Source organism: Mobula birostris, chromosome 8 (genome assembly GCF_030028105.1).
Source record: "Mobula birostris isolate sMobBir1 chromosome 8, sMobBir1.hap1, whole genome shotgun sequence".
NCBI classification, from domain to species: Eukaryota; Metazoa; Chordata; class Chondrichthyes; order Myliobatiformes; family Myliobatidae; genus Mobula; species Mobula birostris.
In genome coordinates this window covers 22,346,569-22,365,486 of record NC_092377.1, presented here as the reverse complement: position 1 = coordinate 22,365,486, position 18,918 = coordinate 22,346,569, and the positions used below count along the sequence as shown (strand labels likewise).

Here is an 18,918-nt window from a genome sequence, read left to right as displayed (position 1 = left end):
GGGTAGTTCTCTGTGGACAAGGAATGGGAACATTGACCAATTTCCTTATGCTATCTGCAACTCTGGATAAGAAGCATCCCAGGAGAGTGCAAAAGGGCACATGACTAAAAAAAATGGCAAATGTCATATCCTTGTTGAAAATATTTCTGATGGCATGCCTGGAAACCAGAGAAAAGTTTTTGGTAGTTTATCTGCATCTCAGGAGACAAGCTAGCTACTGATGTTTACTATAAACACACCAACTCCTACTACTTTGACCACACCACCCTCATCTCAGTCTCTCGTAAGGACTTCATCCCTTTTTTCTCAGTTTCTCCACCTCCACTGCATCTGTACTCAAGGTGAGGCTCCTGCTCTGGACATCTGAAATGGCCCCTTTTTTCAGGGAAAAAGGCTTCTCCTCTAATGCTGGTAATGGAGCCCTCACTTGCATTTTCTGAACTTCTGTTCCTGCCACCCTTCCACCCAGACAACAGCAAGATAGAGTTGCATGGTCCTCACCTTTCACCCGACCAAGCTTCACATCTGAAACATCATCCTTCATCACTTCCACCAACTGCAACATGACCCTGCCTCCAATCACAACTTCTCTACGCTTTGTTTCCTGCTTTCCTCAGGGATTACACTTGCTGTGATCTTCTGGTTCATCCTTACCTACCCACCCCAGACTCTGCATGGCTACTTTCTGTTCTAACTCTCTTTACAAATTTGCAGGTGACCCCACCATAGTAGGCCAGGTCTCATGCCAACAACCTTTCCCTCAATGTCAACAAAACAAAAGGACTTCAGGAAGGGGGCAGTGCACATGCTCCTGCTTACATCAAGGCACTGAGGTTGAGAATTAGTTGAGAGCTTCAGGTTCCTAGGCATGAACATCTCCAATAGCCTGTCCTGGTGTAACCACATAGATGCCACGGCCAAGAAAAATCATCACATTTTTCTTCCTCAGGAGCTGTATAGCTGTAGGTCTTAAGTGTTCGGTCAGATTCACTGTTATTTTGATGTAACTATTGTAAGCACCCACTAAATGTTGGACCATATTGTCCTAAATGAGGCTCGTAATCCAGATTGTTAACCATTCCCCCTGCCCATCCACACGCACTTTCTCTGATTGCAGAAGTTCAGTTCCACACAGGAGGCCGTTGAAATAGGCACATTCATCTGATAGTATGAGAAAACAACAATCTTGGATCTCACCAGCATGACGTTGCCCCTGAACCCAGCTGTGAGGACATGGTGTGGTTCAGTGTACTTACTGGATCTGGTTTCTAAACAGAGACATATTAGAGCAAAATTCTGCTGATTACCTTGAGAAAGAAGAGCAGCAGCTTAATTTCAACCTGTAGTTTAACCAAGGAATTGAAAAATATATTCTTAAACAATGTACACCCATATTAGCTACTCCCTACTTAAATGCAAGTGCCAACTTGTTTCTGTGTTCTATGGATAATCCCAAAGTCTGATTATTCAGTTAACAAAACCAAATTCTGTCAGAAAGATCAGTGCTTATCATATTCTTGCACTGTGGAACTCATGTTACCCAGACAACATGGAGACAACATTGTAAAATCTGAAAATATTTTTATTCTAATAACTATGAACTGAAAGACAAGACAGTAATGGAGAGATTTTTTTTTAAATCAGCATGCTTTTTGAGGTTCATAAGTTTATTTTATATGACCATCCCTTTAACTTGTACAAGGAATCTCTTTATACAGAATTATTATTTACATCCATCCAGTAAGCTGCCTTAGTTTCCAGTCCACAAGATGGGCGAACCAAGAGCATTTTTATAAATTTTAAATCAATGGGCCAAAATGTTGAATTCATTTGCTGGTGGTTCAGGAGTAAGCTGTCAATAGTGTCATTTTTTGGCTTTACTGATACCCTCTGTTAACCTCTCCTGTCATTGAAGCATGGACAGATGTTGGCATACCAAGGGAATTGAGTACAAGGCTGAGTACAAGGCTACGGTAGGAAACTTTGTTACATGGTGTGAGCAGAATTGTCTGCAGCTTAATGTGAAAAAGACTTAAGGAGCTGGTGGTAGACCTGAGGAGATCTAAGGTACTGGTGACCCCTGTTTCCATCCAGGGGGTCAGTGTGGACATGGTGGAGGATTACAAATACCTGGGGATACGAAATGACAATAAATTGGACTGGTCAAAGAACACTGAGGCTGTCTACAAGGGTCAGAGCCGTCTCTATTTCCTGAGGAGACTGAGGTCCTTTAACATCTGCCGGACGATGCTGAGGATGTTCTACGAGTCTGTGGTGGCCAGTGCTATCATGTTTGCTGTTCTGTGCTGGGGCAGCAGGCCGAGGGTAGCAGGCACCAACAGAATCAACAAACTCATTTGTAAAGCCAGTGATGTTGTGGGGATGGAACTGGACTCTCTGACGGTGGTGTCTGAAAAGAGGATGCTGTCCAAGTTGCATGCCATCTTGGTCAATGTCTCCTTTGCACTACATAATGGACTGGTTGGGCACAGGAGTACATTCAGCCAGAGACTCATTCCACCGAGATGCAACACAGAGCATCATAGGAAGTCATTCCTGCCTGTGACCATCAAACTTTACAACTCCTTCCTTGGAGGGACAGATACCCTGAGCCAATAGGCTGGTCCTGGACTTATTTCCTGGCATAATTTACATATTATTATTTAACTATTTATAGTTTTATTACTATTTAATTTTTTATGGTGCGACTGTAACGAAAACCAATTTCCCCCGGGATCAATAAAGTATGACTATGACTATACCTGTCCTCTCACTCCACTGCTTAACTGGGCACTGAGGGTCCAGATAAGAAGTGTATCTAGCCCCTCAGTTCACCATGACTGACCTGCACCTCTGGACTGTGGTGAGCTGAAGAATATTAGCTTAATGCCAGCCTCTGCTGGGGTATAAAATGCAGTCCCATTCAAATAAATTAAACAGGATTAGAAAGGTCAGTGGGGCTTTTTCTTCTTTTAAATTAATTAAAAACAATGTTACTTAAATGTGTTATAAGTACATTTATGTTTTTGTCAGTTGCAATATATTCCAACTGACAGTCGAAAAGGCCTTTTACAGGACGAGTTGCCAAAGGGCTGATGTGGGGTTTGGGAGCAGGGCGTCACAATACGTGATACACATGATCTGAGACATAGACCTGCTGCTTAGAAACCACCCAGTTTCACAAGACAGTGGCTGCTACTGTAAGGGATAGAGCTCTATTTTCCCACAAGACCGCAGGGATAGTAAATACAGCTGCACGATGGACTTGGCCTGGCGTCTTTATTGTCATGTATGCTGTTTAGAGTTCTTATTAAGCTTTTTCCACATTTCTGTAGTGTCATGACATTACTCAAAACACCTCCAGCATTTTGTGTGTGTTGCATTACTGTCTATGATTAATCCCTGCCTTTCAGTCAAACATTAATCCCCTTCTTCAAGCGAGTTTATTTGTATAGCACTTTTCAAACACAAGGTAATTCAAAGTGGTTTACATAGTACAAAATATAGAAGTCAAATATCAAATTTCAGACAATATATAAGAGAATAAAATCACACAAAAATAGATATGATAAATAGAACTTACAGTACAGGAGATTCTAATTAAATGCTGCAGCAAAAAGAAAAGTTTTAAGCCTCGATTTAAAAGAGCTTAAAGTTGGGGCAGACTTCAGATTCTTTGGAAGGTTATTCCAGATATATGCAACATAGTAGCTAAAAGCTGCTTCACCATGTTTAGTTTGACCCTGGGGACGGTAAGCAGACTCGCCGCAGACGACCTGAGAGCTCAGGAAGGTTCGTAATGTAGCGAGAGATTGGAGAAGCAGTTTGGCTCTAGACCATTCAGTGCCTTGTAAACCAGCAGTAATATTTTAAGGTCAATCCTGTGATGGACAGGAAGCCAGTGTAGCAATCTGAGAACTGGAGTGATGTGTTCTACTTTCTTGGTCTTAGTGAAGACTGTAGCAGCTGCATGAGCTGCAGCAATCTGAGGGATCTTTTACAGAGACCTGTGAAAATACCATTGCAGTAGTCAAGAATACCAAAAATAAATGCATGGACGAGTTTTTCTAGAACTTGCTGAGACATAATCGCTTTAACTCTTTTTTTTTAAGATGGTAGTAGGCTGACTTTGTAATTGTCTTAATGCAGGAGTAGGCAACCTACAGCCCGCGGGCCAAATCCGGTCCGCGAGCAAGTATTGAGATACTATGCTTATCCAGCCTGCGAGCGATTTTTCCTTATTCTGAGTGTTTCACACGACCACACTGATGGACGTGCATGACATCTTGTTACACTGGCCCCAGGTTCCGTTTTGTTCCAAACCAAACACTGGTATACTGTATACGAATGACGGGAAGACAGACTACCTTATTAATCTATATTAGATACTCTCCGTGCACGCGCAGGTTTTCAGATGGGATCGTTCAAATTTGTAAACAGAAACATCATCACTGTGTTTTAACAAGAAATCCACGCTAAATATCCAGATATTTACATGTGTTACGATACTTGTTGAATAACTCACATTTTGAAATAAAATCGAAAAAAAAATTCCAATGGTAATGAATGCAAAACGCAGGAGGGTGGACACTGAGTGCCGAAATTTCCAAGACACTTGGACACTAGATTACTTCTTCATCGGGCAAGCTGGAAAACCAGTTTGTCTCATTTGCCTAGAAAATGTTGCTGCGAAGAAGGTGGCAAGTATCAGGTGACATTACAAGACCCGCCATAGTGGAAATTTGAACAAGTTTACTGGGCAAGCAAGGAAAGATGAAGTTGAGTGAATGAAGGCTAGTTTCGGAAAACAAATGTCATTTTTTTGCCAAGAAAAGCAGTGAAGATGAAGGAAATTCCCGTGCCGGCTACGAAGTCTTAAAACGTATTGCAGAAAAGATGATGCCTTTTACAGATGGAGAGTTTGTCAAAGAATGTTTACTGGCACCGGTGGATATTGTTTGTCCTGAAAAGAAATCTTTATTTGCATCTATCAGCCTGTCAGCAAGAACGATCACACGGCGTGTTGAAATGTCAGCAGATATTAAAAGTTGTTTAAGGGATGCCTGCAACGAATTGCATTTTTTTTTCAATTGCGCTTGACGAGAGCTTGATCATTTTGCTGAGTTTTGCTTGCATGCAAATGAGCTCAAGCTGTTTGTTACTCCATTTGATGTGGAAGTGGACACTGCATCAGAAATTTTTCAAATGGAATTGATTGAGATGCGGTGTGACGACATATTGAGATGGAAATTTCATGCTGAAGATGTGTCAGTGCTTGACTTCTATAGAAAATATATTCATCCAAGTGGGAAGTATCCTAACTTGGACCATGCAAAAAAGATGGCATCATTGTTTGGCAGCACTTATCTGTGTGAGCAATTATTTTCAAAAATGAAGCACACCAAGAACTATTTGAGAACAAGATTGACTGATGCCCATCTGGATAATGTCTTGCTCTCGGCATCAACAAGTCTGACACACAATATTGAGAAGCTTTCAAGCAACAAACTACATCAATTTTCACATTGATTTATTGACTGTTTGCATTAAAATTTTCTTTTTTATTATACTTAATTTACCACCATTCAATGCATCATGTTCGTATGATTTATGTTTAAAGATTCTTTGTGTCCTTTTAATAGATTCAAAAGATGCCTTGATTGAAATAAATTGCAACTAAACTGAGTTCTTTGATTACTAATTGGCATCCTTGGTTAAGCACAAATGATTTCCTAGCATGTGTTATTCATTAATTTGAGGCAAAACGTAACTAGATGTATTTAAATGGATAATTCCCATATTTCAAGTTTTTTATGGCATTTACCTAGCCTACCGTCTGCTCATTAATACGCGATCCAGCCCACAGAGGCAAAAAGATTGCTGACCCCTGTCTTAATGTGACAGTTAAAATTTAAGTCAGAGTCCATCACAACACCAAGGTTCCTAGCTTGGTTTGTGGTCTGCAATGACAGATTCTAAGTGAGCACTGCCTTTTAATCATTCTTTTTTGGCACCAAAGACAATTATTTCAGTTTTTCTTTGTTTAACTGAAATTTTGGCTCATTGAATCAGTGATTTGTTCAATACAGTTTTTTTAGTAATTGCACTTGATAACACTGTTATATAAAATCTGAGTGTCATCTGCATAATTAAGGTAAGTTGTTTTGTTGCTTACCACGATTTGAGCTAGAGGGAGTATGTCTATGTTAAACAGAAGAGGTTCTAGTATGGACCTTGAGGCATTCTGCACGTCATTTTTGTTCAGTCAGATATGCAGCTACCAGTTGATACAAAATAGTCCCTATCCTGTAAATACGATTTAAACTACTTTAGGACTGCCGGAAAGTCTACCCAGTTTTCCAGTCTGTCCAGTAATATGCCATTGTCAACTGTGTCAAAAGCAGCACTAAGATCCAGTAAAACCAAAACTGAAATTTCATCATCATAATGGTTCAAGCAAATGTAATTTAAAATCTTGACCAGAGCAGTCTCGGTGCTATGGTGTTGTCGAAATCCAGACGGGAAAACATCCATACAGTTGTTTAGTGCCAAAAATGCTATTAAGTTGCTTAACCTTTTCAAGAATTTTACTTAAACATGGTAAGTTTGATCTAGGTCTGTAGTTATTAATCACTGAGACGTCTAGCTTATTTTTTAAAAGAGGCTTAATAACTGCAGTTTTCAGGGCTTTGGTAAGCAGCCTGATAGAAGAGAAATGTTGGCTATTTGCAGAAGTCTGGTGCCACGCAATTCAGAATTTTTTTTTTCCTTATTATCTTCTCTACCACTGATCTTAAACTCAAAGGACAGTCATTATCAAGCTTAACCCTGTTACCTTTCTTGAAAAGGGAGCCATGTTAACTGTATTCCAATAATCTGGTACTTCACTTGTTTTCAGCAAACATTTAAAAATCTCAGCTAGAACCAAAGCAATCTCTTCCCTTGCCCCCCAATTGAATTGGGGCCAGAAATTTGAAGCAAATCTCTTCACTACACTGACATATTGCTATCATTGAGCTATCTGAAAATGGAAGTTTTTTTTCTGAAATATTTATTATAATAAATCCTACCTCTTACTTTAAGAAACCTGGGTTTGACCAAATGCGAGTAGGTCAGGTAAAAATCTGCTTTACAGTGGTGCTAGAAAGTTTGTGAATGCTGTAGAATTTTCTCTTTCATAAATAATGACCTAAAATGTGATGAGATCTTCACGTAAGTCCTAAAACTAGATAAAGAGAACCCAAGTAAATAATATCACAAAAAAACATACACGTTCATTTATTTATTGAGAAAAATGATCCAATAATACGTGTATTTGTTGGAAAAAGTATGTGAACCTGTGGGGGTAATGCCTTCTATAAAAGCTACATGGAGTCAGTTGTTCCAATCAATGAGATGAGATTGGAGATGGTAGGTTGTAGAGCTGCCCTGCCCTATAAAAAAGTCACACAAAGTCAAGTTACAGACAGAGCCTGCTCTTCTCAAGAAAGATCTGTTTATGCGCACCATGCCTTGATCAAAATATCTTTCAGGAAACCTTAGAAGAAGAATTGTAGAGATGCATGAAGCTGGAAAAGGCTACAAAAGCATTTTTAAAGACCTGAGTGTTCATCAGTCCACAGTAAGAGAAATTGTCTACAAATGGAGGAAACTCAGCACTGTTGCTACTCTCCCTAGGATTGGGCATCCTGCAAAGATCACACCAACAGCACAACATATGATGCTGAAGGAGATGAGAAAAAAAAAAGTAACAGCAAAAGACCACTGCTCTCCAAAAAAAAACATTGCTGCACGTCTCGTTTGCAAAGGAATACCTGGATATTCTACAATGCTTCTCTGACAATGTTCTGTGGACGGATGAGACAAAAGTTGAACTTTTTGTCAGAAATACAATATGGGGGGAAAGGGCACTGCACACCAACACCAAAACCTCATTCCAGCTGTGAAGCTTGGTGAAAGGAGCATCATGGTTTGGGGCTGCTTTGCTGCCTCAGGGCCTGGACAGCTTGCAACAGTTGTGGGAACGATGAATTCAAAATTGTATCAAGATAACAGGAGAATGTCAGTGCGTCACCTGAAGCTTAATAAAAGTTGGATAATGCAACAAGACAATGATTCAAAACACGAGTAATCAACAACAGAATGATTAAAAAAGAAAATTTGTGTTTTAGAATGACCGAGTCAAAGTTCTGACCTTAATCCTATAGAAATGTTGTGGAAGGACCTGAAGAAAACAGTTCATGCAAGAAAACCCACCAACATCCCAGAGTTGAAGCAATTTTGTGAGGAGGAATGACCTAAAATTCCTCCAAGCCGATGTGCTGAACTGATCAAGTTATCAAAAATGTTTGGTTGCTGTACAAGTGGGAGTCACACCAGTTACTGAGATCAACGTTTCACCTACTTTTTTCAACAAATACATGTAATATGGGATCATTTTACTCAATAAATGAACAAGTGTAATGTTTTTGTGTTATTTATGTAATTGTGTTCTCTTCATCTAGTTTTAGGACTTGCTTGAAGATTTGATCACACTTTAGGTCATATTTATACAGAAGTAGAGAAAATTCTAAAGGGTTCACAAACTTTCTAACTCCACTGTATATATGATAAGGGTTTACAGAATAAACTTAGGTATACTTTGAACATTCCCTTCCCACCATTGAGCACATCTACAAACAGTGCTGTCACAGGAAAGCACTATCCATCATCAAGAACCCCCAGCATCCAGGCCATGCTCTCTTCTCACTGATGCCATCAGGAAGGAGGTACAGAAGCCTTGGATCTCACACCACCAGGTTCAGGAACAATTATTACCACTCAACCATCAGGCTTCTGAACCATAGTAGATAATTTCACTTACCCTAACACTGAATTGATTCCACAACCTTTGGACTCACTTTAAAGGACTCTACAAATCACGTTGTCAATATTATTTAAGAATGGAGGGGACACCGTATGAGGATCATTTGGTAGCTTTGAGCCTGTACTCACTGGAACTTAGAATAATGCAGGTGGATCCCATTGAGACCTACCGAATGTTGAAAGGACTAGATAAGGTGGATGTGAAGATAATAACTTCCTCTGGTGGGGGTCTCCAGAGCTAGAGGCCACAGTCTTTAGAATAGAGGTAAGAAGGAATATTTTTAGCCAGGGAGTAGTGAATCGCTGGAATGCTCTGCCATGGACAGCTGTGGAGGCCAAGACTGTGAGTATATTTAAAGCGAAGATTTGTAGTTTCCTGATTGGTCAGAGTATCAAAGGTTATGGCAAGAAGGCAGATGTATGGGGTTGAAAAGGATCCGAGATCAGCCATGATGGAATGGCAGAGCAGACTCAATGGGCTGAATGGCTTAATTCTGCTTTCTTATGATCTTAACATATTGGAGCTGAAGTAGGCCATTTGGCCCATAGTGTCTGCACAGCCATTCTATCACAGTTGATTTATTATCCCTCCAGCCTCATTCACCTGGCTTCTCATAACCTTTGACTCCCAGATTAATCAGCAACTTATCAGTCTCCACCTTAAATATAACCAATTACTTGGCCTGCACAGCCATCCATGACAATGAATTCCACAGATTCACCACCCTCTGGTTAAAGAAATTTTTATTCACCTCCATTCTAAATGGATATCCCTCTATTCTGAGGTTGTGCCCACTGGTCCTAGACTCCCCCACTGTAGGAAATATCCTCATCACATCCACCTTATCCAGATGAGATTCCATCCACCCCCTATTCTTCTAAACTCCAGTGAGTACAGGCCCAGAGCTATCAAACGCTCCTCATATGTTAACTCTTTCATTTCCGGGATCATTCTCATGAACCTCCTCTGGACCCTCTCCAATGCTAGTACATCGTTTCTTAGATAAGGCACATTGGTGGTTTGTCCATCTTTGTTTGCCTGTAGCTTTTCACTGATTCTATTGTGTTTCTTTGAATTTACTGTGAATGCCCACAAGAAAATTAATCGCAAGGTAGTATATTGTGACCTATATGTACTTTGATAATAAATTTACTTTTAACTGTGAACAGTGGTAGAACTGTGAATCTCAGGAGATTCTATTGCAGTTCTGTCAGTTATTCCTCTTTCCCAAATTTAAATTTTATCCCTAAAACTGGCACGAACCTGCAAGCAGGGCTGCTATCTGCTTTGCTTGTGAAGCATAAACAGCAATAGAAGATGTGTTATCCCTGAGTATTATCTGTTCATTTTGATCGGGAATGGGAAAATTAGCTGGTTGGGACATACAAATATTCTGTGGTTCTGTATTTAAGTACTTAGCATTTATTCATCAGATGCTTTGAATGCCCTTTGAAATTCAATTGCAGTGTATAAGCCAGTTACTTAAAATGTGAAATAATTAAATGATTGATGAGGAAAGCAAGAAGTATGACCATCATTTGTAATTTGTATATCTCTTTAATCATTCCTTATTCTCCCAGCACAGAAACCACAGACTTACTGCATCTGCTACTTTGTCAGACTACCTCAAGACCTGCACCTTTGCATCAGTTAAATCTTTAGAAGCTGCAAGAAACTCTGTGTTTTACTAAAATAATCAGTTGTGACTGACCCTCTCTGAAAATAATATGAGAACTAGAGCTTGTGATACAGGGAAGATGCTGCCCAATATTTGCTTTTGGGATCTAGGCAATACTGACGTTGCCAGTGGTGCCTTGATCTTAAAAATGATTTTTTTTTTAAATTAGGACTTTTTATGATCATTCATAATCTATTGTAGTTCATGTAGAGGGAACATAGATTTATTAAAACACCTGTCATAACCTCATGAGATTTTGTAAGCATTCATTGCCAAAATATATATTAGAAGTGCAACCTAAACATATCAATCTATTGTTTTTCTGTAAGCTCTCATATATAGCAGTAACCAAGTATTCTGTTCATGATTTAGACTGAGGGAGAACTCCAAGCTTCATAATATGATATTTTACATCCATCTGAGGAGATAGGATTGGGTTGATTTAATGGTCCAAATCTTCTATTGATCAGTGATCTGCCAGAGTTTGTTAGTCCTGTAGAACTTAGAAATTTTATATATATATATATATATATATATATATATATATATATATATATACTTTTGTTGGAATTATGCTATAAGCCTCTCACCAGACAGCTGGAAATGGAGCACAAGACATCAAGATAAATTGCACAGAAGTTGGAAGAAGAATGTATTTTAAGTGATTTCAATTTCCCAATATTAACTGGGATTGTCTTAGTATAAAAGGTTTAGGTAATGTTAAACTTTTAAAGTGCATTCTTGACAGCTTTAAATGACACTACATAGATACCCTAGTAAGCATGGAGCACTGATAAATCTAGTCCTTGGGAATGAAACAAGTTTTGAAGTATCAATGGTTGAGCACTTTGGGGATAGTGCCATGACTTGTTAAGTTTAAAAATAGTTTCAGAAAGGGAGAAGGTTGGTCCAGAAATTGAGTGTCTAAATTAGGGGAAGACCAATTTCAATTTCATTAGACAACACCTAGTAAATGCTAGGCTGAGAGCACTTACTTCCAGATGTTCAGTTATTGGGACATTTTAAACGTGAACTAGCGAGCATTTAGAGCAATGTATTGATATCATAGTTAATGGTAAGCATGAAAGCCAAGGCGTTCTGATAAAGAAAAAGAAGGAAGCTTATGTTAGGTATAAGAGTACAGAAAATGGACCAGGCCTTCGGGAGTATAAGGGGAAGGGTTGCTTAAAAATTAGTTGGTCAAAGAGGGGCCACAAAGTATCGCTATTGGATAAGATTAGGAAAAAATCCAAGGTGTTTTGTAAGTATATCAAGTAATCAGACTGAATATGAGGTGCTCAGGACCAAAGGTACAATCTGTGTATTCCCTACTTGGAAAGGCAGGGTCGGTCAGCACGGATTTTTTGGTGGGAGACTCTGTTTGACCAATTCAGTTGAGGTTTTTTTTTTGAAGAGCTAATCAGTGCATTTGATTAGACCAAAGGATATTGTTTTAAGGTGAAGCAAAGAGGTTTAGAGAGATCCAAGGAAGAATCTTTCACCCAGAAGGTGGAAGAAATCGGACATGTACAACATAATGTATTCAGAACACTCAAGAAGCACCTGGCCAAATACATGAATCGCCAGGGTATGATTGGCTGTGGATGAGGTGTTGGTAAATGGGATTTGTGTAGATAGGCATTTATTGGTCAGCATGGACTTGGTGGGCCAAAGATGTGATGACTGACTCTCACAAGGTCCTCAGATGCAGTCTTGCTCTGTGGTCAGCAAGACACAGCTCAGGGCAAGACCTTTTCAGTTGTATTTGGTAAAGCTATCCATAGAACTCATTTGAGAGCTGTTTAAGAGCTGCCCTTAACAACAGTTTAAAATTTATAAAGTGAACATTTGGATAGATCCATAAATTCTAACAAGAAAAAGAAACTACTTTGTATTTGTAATGTTTGGCTGATCCATGGAAGTTTGCAGTTCCATACCAGAGCAATTGTGGAATCCTTCGATAGAATGCAGTTTTAGCAAAAGCAGTGATCAACCCAATATAGGTTTGAAACTTCTACCTCTGCTGAGGAGACCCCAACTTCTGCACAGTTACTTGATTAAATACCAACAATGTAGAGCAGCATTGTTGACTTTTAAGAGCAAGATCCAGTTCATAGAGTCATAGACAATGACAGCACAGAAACAGTCCCTTTGGTGCATCCAGTCCATGCTGAACCATTTAAACTGCCCAGCCCTTTTGACCTGCACCTGGACTATAGCCCTCCCATATATGTGCCTATCCAAACTTCTCTTAAAGGATGAAGTCGAAATCACCTTCCACCAATTGCTCATTTCTTAAACAGCAGAACAACATTAAAGTTTAAAGTACGTTTATTATCAAAGTATGTATACATTATATAACCTTGAGATCCCTCTCCTAACAGGCAGCAACGAAACAAACAAACCCAAAATAAATACATATATTAAAAGAAAGACCATTGAGCACCCAATATGCAGAGTGGAAAAAAAAATTGTCATGTCCATAAAAAGAATCCATATAAGAAAAGACCTTCAAACACTCAATGTGCAGATTTAAAAAAAACAAGTAGTGTTCTGAACTGAAGACTACAAGAGAATCCTGTAGTTTAGTGTGGAGCAGTGATCTGAACTGGCTTGTACCTCGCCTCGGGCCCCAACACCCTGATCTTTTCAATCTGGCCCGGCTCTTAAGTTGATGTCCAAACACCGAGTTCAGTCAAATCATTATGCTCTGGGTCCTGGACCTTGTCACCTTGATTCGGCATGGCGCTTAAATCTCTTGTCCAGACATCGAGTTCAGTTGAACTGGTATGCTCTGGTGCCCAAGTGTCGCCACCTCAATTTGGCTTTCAGCACAGCACTTAAACCAACTGAACCTCGGGCCCTCCTTGCTCTCAGTGATGGACCTGCTGCCTCGCCTCGCCTATGTTCTACAGAAATCAAATTGCGTCAGCTCCAAAGGAAAGTTACAAACTATTACTCGCGATAATCGTTTGCCAGGAAAAGTGTGATTAGCAAAGAATTTAGTCGTTTTCCTCGTTTCATTAGCCACCAGTAGCTTCCAATCCTCTGGAACCTCATCTCTTGCTAAGGATGATTTAAATATCTTGGCTAGGGCCCCTGCGATTTCTGCTGTATCATGTCTAAAACAACAGAAACCTTGAGGAGCTGCCAGTCCTGCCCCTACTACAACCAAGTCTCACTAATGGGTACAATGTCATAATTCCATGTGTTGATCCATGCCCCAAGCTCATCTGCCTTTCCTACAATGCTGCTTGCATTGAAATGTACAGAACTGAGGCCATTAATCCTACCATAATTGACCTTCTGATTTTTGACTTTGTCTGAGGTCTTAACCACATTTGTCTCCGCAACCACTGCGCTATCTGTTCTGACACTCTGGTTCCTATTACCCTAGTTTAATTCCACCTCTCCCCCCCCCCCCCCAGGCAGTACTCGCAAACCTTCCTTCAAGGATATTAGTCCCCGTCCAGTAGTTTAGGTGCAAACTGTGTCTTGTGTACAGGTCCCAGTTTTCCTGGAAGAGAATCCAATGGTCCAAAACTCTGAAGTCCTTCCGCCCCACCAACGCCTTCGTCACACGTTAAACTGTATGATCTTCCTGTTTCTGGCCTCATTAGCCCGCACCGTGGGTAACAATCCTGAGATCACACTCTGGAGGTCCCGTCCTTTAACTTAGCGCCTTACTCCTAAACTCACTATGCAGAACTTTGTCCCTCTTTAATAAATTTCACGACACATGCTGGTGATAATAAACCTGATTCTGATTCTCTTCCTGCCCATGTCATTAGTACCAACATGGACCATGACCTCTGGCTGTTCACCATCCCACTTAATGCTGAGGACTCAATCATGGATATCACAGACCCTGACACCCAGGAGGGAACAAACTATCTGGGAATCTCACTCTCATCTACAGAACCTCCTGTCTGTTCCCCTAACTAACGAATCCTCTGTCGCCACAGCGTGCTTCTTCTCCCTCGTTTCCTTCTGAGCCACAGACCCAGACTCAGTGACAGATACCTGATTACTGTGACTTTCCTTTGTAGGTCACTGTCTCTTGCAAAAAATTTCTACTTTATTTTTATTTTGCTTCATGGAAAAGAATCGTTCCTGGCAAAAAAATACAACTCAGAAAAACGTATTGGTACATTTTGATTATATTTTTCAGGTTTGTTTGAAACATCTTGATTCAGCACTGTATAATGTTTCAACAATTTCTTTTTAGGTTTAACATGATGAAATTATTGAATATTACAATTTTTGTATAGTGTGTGTAATCTGTGGTTGAAATCTGGAAATATTAATACTTTGGTTTTCTGAACATTTGGATAATTTATCCTTGGACAAGGGAAATACTTTTTGATCAAAATTTATGAATATAAAATACTGAAGATGCTAGAGATCTGAAATAAAGACACAAAATGCTGGGAGTGTTCATCAGGTTAGAGCAATTTTAGTTATGTCCCGCATCTCTTTCTACTTTGCACAGAATAGATTATGTACTGAGAACATGCATGGATTGTTTTCCAACTGTGACACTTGTTTTCCTGCCTGATGCTTAAATTTCAGGTTTGAGAGGTTTGAAGTATTAGCAGTGTTCGCTGCCACCGTCCTGGCACAGCTCGGGGCTCTTTTCATACTCAAAGAAAGGTAGGAATGTGGGTCTTTTTCATTTGATTGACACTTAACATTTTACCATGAAAATTTATCCTAGTCTGACACGCATCAGGCTAATCAATATTTTGTGAATGCAATGAACACAATTGTTCCTTTCAAACTTAAAGCAATAATTGGGGAATTTGATAGTATTTTAGAATTGTGCCGATAAATGGGTGTGGGTGATGGAGCACATTTTGATTATGCATTAGTGTTACTTTAAGGTTTTGTTCAGATTTAATTAATTGATCAGTTTAACCCAAAACAAAAACTTCATAAATACAAAACCCAGAAACTCTACTTAAATCCATTATTATTTAATAGCATTGCAACTATTCTAAAAGTTAATTTTCTTAAGGTGATTTCCAACTATTTGTTGAAAAATTTTCATTGTGAAGAATCTAAATTTTAAATTTTAAATCTATAAATAGTCAAGTATATCAAAGCTTCCTCTCTAAATTACTTTGAATCTTCCCTATTCAGACAGTTAATGTAATGTAGATAAAATGTTTATCTATCAGGAACATACACAACCATGTAGATGCAAAGCAAACTTAGCGTCAGTAAGACATTCATAAGGATATCCTTAAGTATAATAGTCCAGTACTTTCAACTTGCATTTAGATATCTTACTCCAAGATGTACATATAAGCAGTGCAGGTAACCTGGCCTATGGTGCTAGCCCAATATTGTTCTTCAGACAAATGTGTGTAGTGAGAGTGCAGTTTTAATTTTGTTCTTTTCCCTTCAATTTTTTTCTTCTTTCCTTCTCTCTTCCCTTTAAATTATTCCCATCTAGTTCCTCATTCCTGACGAAATTAATAACTTAGTGACTTGCTCTTGGCTTCAGTTATGTCTGTGATGTAGATAATTGCTGGAAGTATCAGACCATGCCTAACATCTAAAGCTTTGATGTTCGCTGCCCATTTTGTCCTCCGTATAGAAAATTTAAGTTCTCTTAAAAAGACAGAAAATGTTGGAAATACTCATTAGGTTAGGGAATATTTGTATTTTATGTCTATTTTTCGTCTTTGATGAGCCATTTCCTTCTTTAGGCACTACATCCATGAACCTTTTCCTCTGGTTTGCACATTATTTACCTAAAGTAAAATCATATGCTTTTAAATCTCAAAGATTGACGCAATTGTTAATTAGGAGTATTCAGCTCTTAAAAACAAGAGTGCTTTTCTCAGTTCATCTTGGATGAATGGCCTAGGAAATGCTGAATGCCCTTCATAGAAACATAGAAAACCTACAGCACGATACAGGCCCTTCGGCCCACAAAGTTGTGCCGAACATGTCCCTACCTTAGAAATAGGCTTACCTATCGCCCTCTATTTTTCTAAGCTCCATGTACCCATCCAAAAGTCTCTTAAAAAATACTTTAAGGTCTCTTAATTGTAATGAATATTTTTTCACACTGACCCTGGAAAAGCTGGATTGTATTTAATTCAAGCCAAAAAGAAAATAATAAAAGATTTAGACTCACCATGTTTAACGTTGCTTTCCTTCTGTAATGAAAATGTTTATATTGTGCTGAGGTGCTGTTTCATTTGTATGAACAACTATCCAATGTTTTATTTTCGTAAGTAAGTTTCACTGAGTTTTTCCAGGAACTGCTGAATTCAATCTTAAGTATCATTCATAAATTCATTCATTCATTCAGCAAAATCTGACTGATGTTTTCCCCTGTTTTACTCTGTTCCTCTGAGCCTCATGAACACAGCCTTTTTCTCTATTCTGATTGAAATCATTTAAGAATCAGACTGATATTTTTGGATCATAATCCTCAAGGTAAAGTGTGGGATGAAAATTAGGAATACTTTTAAAAAGCTATGTTGTTACGGCTGATAAAGAAATAAGTAGATCAATATCGGTATTAGTAAATGTCATTGAAAATTCAGTTTTTCTCATATCTACAAAATAAATAGGAAATAAAAAATGATTGATTTTACAGTTTTTAGTAGTGGAATGATTTCATTTATTTGGTTTCTTCTTAAATAGTGTAGAGCGATTTCTTGAACAGCCAGAGATTCACACGTAAGTTTATTTTTAGTTAAAATTGTTATATTAACAGTAAAATTATATTTCTTAAGTTCACTTGTTAATTTGCTGCAGCCTTATGGTAAGAAAAATAGTTTTTATATCTTGACTAAACTTGTATGATTTTCTTCAAATTAATCCTCATTTTGGTCACAAAAGATAAATTGGAAAGCTTTCATTTGAAATTTCAATTAAATGTTTAATATGAAACAAAAGTGCTTGGGAAGCTGAAAGGTCTGAAAATTGATAAGTCACTTGGGCCAGTTGGACTACACCCAAGGCCTCAGAAAGAGATAGCTGAAGAGATTGCGGAGGCATTTGTAATAATCTTTAAAGAATCATTAGATTCTGGAATGGTTCCAGAGGATTGGAAAATTACAAATGTCACTCCACTCTTTAAGGAGGGAGGGGGGCAGAAGAAATGACATCTGAGAAGTTGGGAAGATGTAGGAATCCAGTTTTAAGGAAGAGGTTTCAGAGTTCTTGGAGACACGTGATAAAATAGGCCAAAGTCAGCATGGGGAAATCTTGTTTGACAAATTTATTGGAATTTATTCTTATTTTTATTGTTATTGAGATACAGTCTGGAATCTGTCCTTCTGGTCTTTTGAGCCACGCCACCCAGCAGTCCTCCAGTTGGAGAGGGTCCAGAGGAGATTTCATGAGAATGATTCCATACATGAAATGATTCCATTAATATATGAGGAGTGCTTGACTCAGGGCCTGTACTCAATGGAATTTAGAAGAATGAAGGGGGATCTTATTAAAACCTATCAAATATTGAAAGGCCTATATAGAGTGAATGTGGAGAGGATACTTCCTGTAGTGGGAGAGTCTAGGACCAAACAGTACAGCTTCAGAAAAGAGGGACAACAATTTAGAATAGAGATGAGGAATTTCTTTAGCCAGAGAGTGGTGAATCTGTAGAATTCATTGCCACAGACGGCTGTGGAGGCCAAGTTATTGTGTACATTTAAAGTGAAGGTTGACAGATTCTTGATTAGTCAGGGCGTCAAAGGTAGCAGGGAGAAGGTGGGAGAACAGCGGTTGAGAGTGATAATAAGTCAGCCATGATGGAATGGCAGAGCAGATTTTATGGGCCCAATGGTCTATTTCTGCTCCTATGTCTTATGGTCTCAAAACAACTGAGCACCCTGTCCACAACCTGATCATATTTATTAGCAGGACATAGGCCTGTACATAATTATGACCACCTTGGGGGGGGGGAATCACAGCTTTCTTCATTCCTACAACAGAATTTGTTTTCCTATGAATGGTAAAATATTTCTATGACATCAGCATCGTCTTGTCAAATAGCAAAATATCACATGCACTGGAAATCCTTGTCAGGTCAACCAGCATCTTAGAGGAGAGAAATCATAGTAAATCCATTTAATTTTATAAAATAGCTATTATATTAATGTAATTAATGTTTTTAATCATTGCATGTTTAGTAAATCCACAGGTGAGTCAATATTTAGAAATAATTACAAAGCAGGTATATAATTATTAAAATTAACATTATTTTTCATCGTTTGCCTAAAAATCTCTACAGGGGGCGTCTCCTTGTTGGCACCTTTGTGGCCCTGTTCTTCAATTTACTTACCATGCTGTCTTTGAAGAACAAGTCTTTATCTTATGTTTCTGAAGGTATGTTGTTTTTGAGCATGGT

General features: G+C 38.7%; 1 protein-coding gene across 1 annotated transcript in view; it reads left to right on the top strand.

Moving 5' to 3' along the window:
• The window catches only part of slc30a6 (solute carrier family 30 member 6), a 166,652-nt gene that overhangs the window by 91,025 nt on the left and 56,709 nt on the right, over nucleotides 1-18,918 (top strand). Inside the window, exons 7-9 of the mRNA XM_072264893.1 lie at nucleotides 15,117-15,197; nucleotides 17,208-17,243; nucleotides 18,802-18,896. Of these exons, the coding sequence (XP_072120994.1) occupies nucleotides 15,117-15,197; nucleotides 17,208-17,243; nucleotides 18,802-18,896 (212 nt within the window). The remainder of the gene's footprint in view (nucleotides 1-15,116; nucleotides 15,198-17,207; nucleotides 17,244-18,801; nucleotides 18,897-18,918) is intronic.